Source organism: Gymnoscopelus braueri (genome assembly GCF_963280865.1).
Source record: "Gymnoscopelus braueri genome assembly, chromosome: 12".
Classification (NCBI taxonomy): domain Eukaryota; kingdom Metazoa; phylum Chordata; class Actinopteri; order Myctophiformes; family Myctophidae; genus Gymnoscopelus; species Gymnoscopelus braueri.
The window spans coordinates 48680347-48688481 of record NC_137614.1 but is presented as its reverse complement, the minus strand read 5'-3'; the positions used below and the strand labels follow the sequence as shown (position 1 = coordinate 48688481).

Here is an 8135-nt window from a genome sequence, read left to right as displayed (position 1 = left end):
AGATCACTTCTTGTGTTTCAGCATATACTTGTAGATGCCTATATTTAACTTCTCTTTAAAGTCTCTTCTATGGTTTCCGGTACGGAAATCTTTGTTAGAGGGCCAGTTGTTTACCACTAATGTCACCATGTCCACCAACACTACATCACTGCCATAATCTCAAACCCTTAAAAGCTCCTGTTTTTTGTCTGTTGACTTCCAAACTCTCTTTAAGACGTTTCACATGACTGTGTCTCTCCTGTATTCCTGTGTCATGTCTTGATATCCTCTGAAAAGCTTTCTTCCTGACACTACTTTAATAATGTCATTGAACAAGACACTGAACCCCTAACTGCTCCCGCTGAGTGGACATGCAGCAGCAGGTGACTTGCATTGCTGCCTCCGCCCTCAGTGGGTGAAAAGGTGATTATAACTGAACTTTGAAACAGTTTTATGGTGTTGTCAAGGCTCTGCCCCTTGCCAGTCTCACCTGACATAAAAGAGAGGTTGTTAACCTTACTCCTCACACTGCAGTACTATCATCCTCACACACACGGAGAGACCGACGATAAGAATCACCTTCAGATCAAATACAACTTCCAGTGAGGAGGTCTTTCTACAGCTACAGGAGGGAACACTGACCCAGACCACTGGAACCTGCTGCTGACTCAGGTTAGGTTGAATGGACTTTAACAAGAACCACGATTCACAGTGAAAGTAAACATCAGGCAACATTCTAGAGGAGGGAGAGTTACCACGACTGACTGAATTCCTGTATTGAGAAGAGGCTGTTTGTAGCTTCACTCAAAGACAAAATGGCTTCCACGTCGTCTCTTCCAGAAGAGGATTATTCCTGTCCTGTGTGTCATGACATCTTTAAAGATCCTGTTCTCCTGTCCTGTAGCCACAGCTTCTGTAAAGCCTGTCTGCAGGAATGGTGGAGAGAGAAGGTAATAAAGCAATGTCCAGTTTGTAAAGAGAGACATTCAGTGGATCCACCCAGAAACCTGGCTCTGAAGAACGCGTGTGAGGCCTTCATACAGGAGAGACATAAGAGAGCTTCAACAGGGTCTGAAGTTCTCTGCAGTCTGCATGTTGAGAAACTCAAACTGTTCTGTCTGGAATGTCAACAGCCAGTCTGTGTTGTGTGTCGAGATTCAAAAAAACACACCGACCACAGATTCAGACCCATCGATGAAGCTGCACTGGATCACAAGGAGGAAGTCCAGAAATCACTGAAGCCTTTACAGGAGAAACTGGAGGTCTTTAATAAAGTTAAAACAAACTGTGATCAAACAGCAGAACACATTCAGTTCCAGACTCAGAACACAGAGAGGCAGATGAAGGAACAGTTTAAGAAGATGCATCAGTTTCTACAAGAGGAAGAGGAGGCCAGCATCACTGCACTGAGGGAGGAAGAGTCGAAGAAGAGTCAGATGATGAAGGAGAAGATTGAGGGTCTGAACAGAGACATATCAACTCTTTCAAACACAATCAGAGCCGTAGAGGAGGAGCTGAGAGCTGAACACATCTCATTCCTGCAGAACTTCAAGACCACAATGCAAAGAGTCCAGTTCACACTGCAGGACCCACAGCCGGTCTCAGGAGCACTGATAGACGTGACCAAACACCTGAGCAACCTGACCTTCAGAGTCTGGGACAAGATGAAGGACATTGTCTCCTACACTCCTGTCATTCTGGATCCCAACACTGCCCCTCCAGTATACATCCTGTCTGATGATCTGACCAGTGTGAGAAATGGAGGAAAACAGCAGCTTCCTGACAACCCAGAGAGGTTTGACCGCTATGGCTTTGTCCTGGGTTCTGAGGGCTTTAACTCAGGGACTCACAGCTGGGATGTTGAGGTTAGAGACAATACACACTGGAACGTAGGTGTGTTAGCAGAGTCTTACCCGAGGAAGGGAGACAGAGGGGGTCAATTATGGAGAATACAGTTAGATAAAGGTAAATACACTGCAGGCTACTCACCAGGGTCACTCACTGTTCTCTCAGTGAAGCAGAAACCTCAGAGGATCAGAGTCCAGCTGGACTGGAATGAAGGAAAGCTGTCCTTCTCTGATCCTGATACTAACACACACCTACACATCTTCACACACACTTTCACTGACACACTCTTTCCATATATTATCACTGGTCAGATTGGTGGTTCTCTGAAGATGTTACCAGGGAAGGTCAGTGTAACTCTGGATAGTTAGACATGATGATGATGGATGGTAAGAAGTACTTTAAAGGGGAACAAGTAAAGAAACATTACTAGTAGTATAGTGTCTATTTCGTCGCTGTCGGGCAGAAACCTCTTATCTCCATATTAAACAAAAAAAAAAAATCCGTAAATGAACGCCCTACTTGTACTTGTATCATTCTACAGCGTCACACAAAAGCATCAAAAAATGATGCTTATTTAAATCCTGTAAAGTAACAGTTTTGGAACATACTGTATGAGGTTTCCACCCGACAGAGACCATATGATGTGTTGTGTCTATGGATGACAATCAAGTGTCTAAAGTAACACTAGTCTCTGATCTGTGATGTCATCAACATGTTCATATGATGGGATGATTATGTTGTTATGAATAATATCTACAGTTTTTAGTTAATAACCATAACCAATAATTATAAATCCTATTATCACCTGTTTATTATCAATAATAATAGTAATGCTAAAACTTATGTAATGTTTATAATTAATAATGGTAATGATTGTTTGTTATCAATGATTATTATTATAATATTTTATGTTCAGAGTTAAATTATCAAAAATGATAAATATAACTGCAAAGCGGCAATTTGTCCTTTGACAGTTTCTGACAAAAGTTTTTGAAAAACCCTGTCAGTTTAAGAGTTAAAGATAATTAACAGATTTTATGACAATCAGACATTTCAATCATTTACTTTTATGCCTGATGAAGGTCCAAGCGGCCGAAACATTGCATCCTAAATAAAAACCTCTTTATAAGTGAAGACAAAAAAGGACATATCCTAAAAAATCATTTATGGTAAAATCTGTGCCAGGTCATGGCCTTCTTCAGCAATGCCATCCTCCCTACTGTTCAATTTATGGGGACATTTATGGGTTTCAACAGCTTCATTAAACATATCCATCTAGTTTGTTGATGTTTGGACAAACTCTCATACATTTATGGCCACATTAGCACCAGACCCATGAATGTGTTTCAAACTGGTGGCTACACCTATTTGGAGATTAATACATAAAAATAAAAAAATACATTTTACACATCTGGTTCAACAGTGAAACATATAATAATTTAATGTATATTCTGATTTGTGTTTCATCTGCAGTTTTACTGTATAATGTATCAGACTAATGTACCAATTCTGTATTTTATTTTTTCATTCTTTTCATGTAATTATACCCAGAACAATAACACAAACATGTGGTGAAAAACCTTTGTACTTTTGAACTTTGATACTTTGATTACATACTGATATCCGGTCCTGCAGTAGAAAAGAATGTGAAGAATAAATAAATAACTGGAGTGAAATGTATGAATACACTTAAAGGGATAGATAAGGAGAAGGATGGAAATGAACAGGAAAACAAGACTTTCAACTAAAATGACCATCCTGTAGAGATGATTTAACTATACCATGGTTAAAAGGATAAGGATAATTCCTTTTAACAGGTCGTTCATGAAAGTCCTTGCGGTCTTGTTTCCAATGAGAACCTGTGAGCAATTGGGGTTAAGAGTCTTGCTCAGGGACAAATTTCATATCATCGGCACATATGCTGGGATAGCCTGGAATCGAACCTGGGTCTACTCTACATGCTCACTGAAATGTCCTGTTAACTGTTTATATAGTCACTCAATGAGATGAGAGACACAGTGTTTCTGATGTGTAATATGACCGCATTCATAATTAAAGTCTGACTATCAAACTGATCTTAAGTCATGGTTGTGTTTATAGTGAAGTACAATAGTGGATTTTCATGATTCATGACTGCTGGGTGATTCTAGTCTAGTCTTACTGCAGGGTGTGTTGGCATGAAATATTTGAGTAACACTGAGTAATTATTATTTAGTATTTGAAATGTATAGTTTCAATAGTTTAATAAATAGTGAATTACAAGCATTTTCAACATTTAGTGTTTTCTTTTCGCAGTGTCATAATAATATACAGTGTAATAACAGTGTACATAAAGGAAGATTATCATGTATATTATTATAAACTACTATACTCTAATCTATTTCTACAAAGCGTCCTCATAAATTATAGAATCGCTGAACGAGTTTGGATGAATGTCAAATAGTTTTATTGAACCATTTTGATATCCTGTCACTCTAATTCAGTTCTAATGAAAGATCTGTAAAGAAACTAAAAAAGTTAAAATGAGCTGCCACACATTTCGTGTGATTTCAGATCAGCTGCATAAAATAACATATCTATATGTTATGACATCATACAGTATGACATTTTATATGTTGGCAGAGGTCAATATTTAAAATGTTACAGATGTTTTATGAAACCACCAAGGTGTTAGGTAAAATACACAATAAGTGTGTTTTGTCTAATCCTCTGAATATCAATACATTTTTCTTTAACCACATTAACCACTTGAACCCCAGCATGCCTATTCTGGGGGGAACTTTCTGCGTCACTTTTGGGATAATTAACAGCATTTTTCTTAAAAGTATTTAAATAGTATACAAAAAAGCCTATGTGTGTTTAAAGGTAGCTGCTCCGTTTATATGTGCAGTAGGTCCATGTCAGAGGTCCACTCAGTACAGATAGTGCAGGAAACACAGTGGTTAGTAGTCGTTGTAGTGGTTGTATTCCACTGGCTAACCTTGTACCCATGTCTCTCTCTGTTGTCTTCAGCACCTGAAGAGTTCCCAGTGGTGTCAGGAACACTTCCTCAATTACAAGGGTCTCCTGCGAGCCGTGACGGTCCGAGAGCAGCTGCGTCGGCTCATGAACAAGTTCAAAGTGCCGCGTAACACCAGTGAAGGTGTGTGTGTGTGTGTGTGTGTGTGTGTGTGTGTGTGTGTGTGTGTGTGTGTGTGTGTGTGTGTGTGTGTGTGTGTGTGTGTGTGTGTGTGTGTGTGTGTGTGTGTGTGTGTCATGTGGTGCCAGTACCATCATACAGTATCATGTGGAGTTGAAGGCGTTGAATTTATTTTTCCTGCCGTTGTGTTGCTGTCCAGGTGACCCTGATGTGATCCTGAAGTGCATTGCTGTCGGGTTCTTTGCCAACGCGGCCCGCATTCACCATTCAGGATCCTACAGGTGAGAGACCGACCATGGACAAAGGAAGAGAAATGATTTTTATGTGTCAAACGTACAATATGAAGCTATTTCTCAGATGGGATGATGGCTGATTTAAGCAGTCACACATGGCCTGAGTCAGAGCTAGACGGCACACCTGTTGTGTCAGTCATCACCAAACACACACTCGGGCGTATCTGTCGTGGCACTTTGTTATGTTTTTGTGTTGTTTCCTAACTCGTGCCAGTGGTTCCCAAACTGGGGGTCGGGACCCAAATTATTTTGGGGGGTCCTCAGATGATTAGCTTAATGTGCAACATTGTTTTCTCACTTAACAGTAAACAAACCAACATACAGTATAACTGTACAGGGTATATCTGCACATTTCTAAAGTTACAATTTAATGACTTAATTTTTGAGCGACTATTTTCACAATATTTATCTGTGGAACAGAGTCAAACTAAATGTAAATGCCTCAACTCCTATACAATTCCAAGTGCTTGTCAGGGTGGGGGGTCCCCAGTTCAAATATTATTATTATTTTGGGGGGGTCACGCCCTGAAAAGTTTGGGAACCCTTAAACTAAGGCATGGCGAGCTTGATGTCTGATTTAAGCGATCACAATGATAATAATAACCCACTGCCTCTCCCTCTCAGGACTCTACGTGACGACCGTGAGCTTCTCATCCACCCCAACTCTGTGCTGTTTGGGGAGACGCCTCCAAAATGGTACGTTAAGTCTGTCCATATATATCATTGATAAATTCATTCATACACGTGGTGGTAAGTACTCAAATTCTTCACTTAAGTAAAAGTTTCAATACTGCAATATAGACATACTCCATTACAAGTAAAAGTCCAGAATTCTAAATTTACTTGAGTAAAAGTACAAAAGTATTGGCATCAAAATGTACTTAAAGTACCAACAGTAAATGTACTAAAATGTTTGAAAATAACGCGTTGCGACGCGTTGTTATGTATAAAATAGGGCTGAAGTGGTTACTGTATGTTTTATAATACAATAATGTATATCTGCAAAGTAACTAGTAACTAAAGTTTTCAAATAATTGTATTGGAGTAAAAGTACAATATTTGCCTCTGAGATGTAGTGGCGTAGAAGTAAAAGTATTGGAAATTGGAAGTACAAACACCTCAAAATTGTACTTAAGTACAGTACTTAAGTAAATGTACTTAGTCACTTTCCACCACTGTATATATGGGGTCATCCCTATGTTCCCCGGGTTCTATGTTCCCCCACTAAGGTTAGGGTTAGGGTTAGGTTTAGGTTAGGTCCTATGTTCCCCGCTCTCCCTAGGAAAGCGGGGAACGATAAATTCATTCATACAATACACATACTGTATATTCTAGCAATGTTTTTGTTCTTTTTATTAAAGAAAATAAAAAAGTAGCAGTACAGAGATAGGTTTGCACCTGACAGTGACGACATGATTATTAATAAACTTAAATCTATCACATTCTGTCCTTCTCCAGGGTTATCTTCAATGAAGTGGTTCAGACTTCAAAGTACTACATGCGTGACGTGACTGCGGTTGAATCATCCTGGTTGGTTGAACTGGCTCCCCACTTCTACAAGCAGGCTAAGGTAGGCCGGAGAAACTAACACACTCATCCTGTTTGTTTTGCACCTCGGTCTGAAAAATGTGGATGTTTCCAGGGCTGCACATGGATTAAAGTTCTCAGTCGCCCCAACTGATTTCAGTCATTTGGATTTGTAACTTTTGTAGCTGCTGTGAGCGCAGCATACAGTAACTGTCCATTCGACTCTGTGTGTTTGTGTGTGTGTGTGTGTGTGTGTGTGTGTGTGTGTGTGTGTGTGCCGCTGCACGTCAGCAGCAGCTGTTTATAAACAGAGTGCTGTCCATCACAGGAAAGATGAGAAGAAAACAATATAAAACATTTCGTCTCGTCTTTTTTCGTGAACTAAAATGAAGACAGATTTGAGCCCAAGTCCTTTTGTTAACTAACGTGCGCTACATTATTTAGATTTGCAAATGCACATTCCTGAGCCGTGCGCGTGTGCATTGCAACATTGCATCATTTTCACCAGAAACTTTGGGCTCGGCGCTACAAATTTCTGCCTCTGCGGGGCGCCGAGGCAGAAATGGTCTGCCGGAAACCCTGCTGTGACCCCACTTTGAGAACCAATGTGCTGTCTGTCTGTCTGTCTGTCTGTCTGTCTGTCTTATCTCTCTTATCTCACTATCTCTCTCTTCTCTCTAAACCAGGGGTCTTCAACAGGGGGTACGGGACCCCTAGGGGGTCCTCAGAGTTACTAAAGGGGGTCCGCCAAATCTTTGTGTGACATGATATATTTTTTTTACATTAACCACTTGAACCCTAGCATCACTTTTCTGAGGAGAATTTTTGCCAAAAATAGCAGATCTACAAGTTCACAACGCCTCACGCTGCGATGCGACACCTATAACTCTTTTTGGCAAAGAGTTATAGGTGTCAAGGGAAAAAAGAGCAGCAAAAGTTTATCTGAAACACAATATTATACAATATTGAGGGGGTCCCTGCTTCATCTCTCTCTCAGCTAGGGGGTCCTTCGCCTGAAAACGTTGAAGACCCCTGCTCTAAACTCTAAAATGACACAGATGCTTTCCCAGATTGAATGTGTCTCTTCTTTCTTTCAGCATGGGTCGCTGGCCAGCAAGAGATCTCGGATCCTCTGAGAAGTGAAGCCGGCCCAACACTCACTGCTGTGACAGAAAGAAAATGGAGAGCACCTCATTTAACACACACTGTGCCCTATCCATCACACTGTATATAAAAAAAGATTGTACAATGTATTTACTTTCCATCTCCATCCAAGGGGCCCGATCTTGTTAGAATGGACACCGGTGAGGTGAGTGGCACATCGTTGAGCCTCCACTCTCCTCTGCCTT

The 8135-nt window shown here is 40.5% G+C and overlaps 1 protein-coding gene across 1 annotated transcript; it reads left to right on the top strand.

Annotated features, from left to right (window-relative positions):
- Nucleotides 1–794: 794 nt before the first annotated feature.
- Nucleotides 795–7922, top strand: LOC308096632 (E3 ubiquitin-protein ligase TRIM39-like; the record flags this gene model as incomplete). Its single annotated transcript, XM_080444044.1, has 6 exons — nt 795–2171; nt 4840–4969; nt 5166–5247; nt 5884–5955; nt 6718–6829; nt 7884–7922. The coding sequence occupies 6 exons, from the start codon at nt 795–797 to the stop codon at nt 7920–7922; spliced, it is 1812 nt and encodes a 603-aa protein (XP_080300170.1).
- Between the last annotated feature and the right edge of the window lie 213 nt (nt 7923–8135).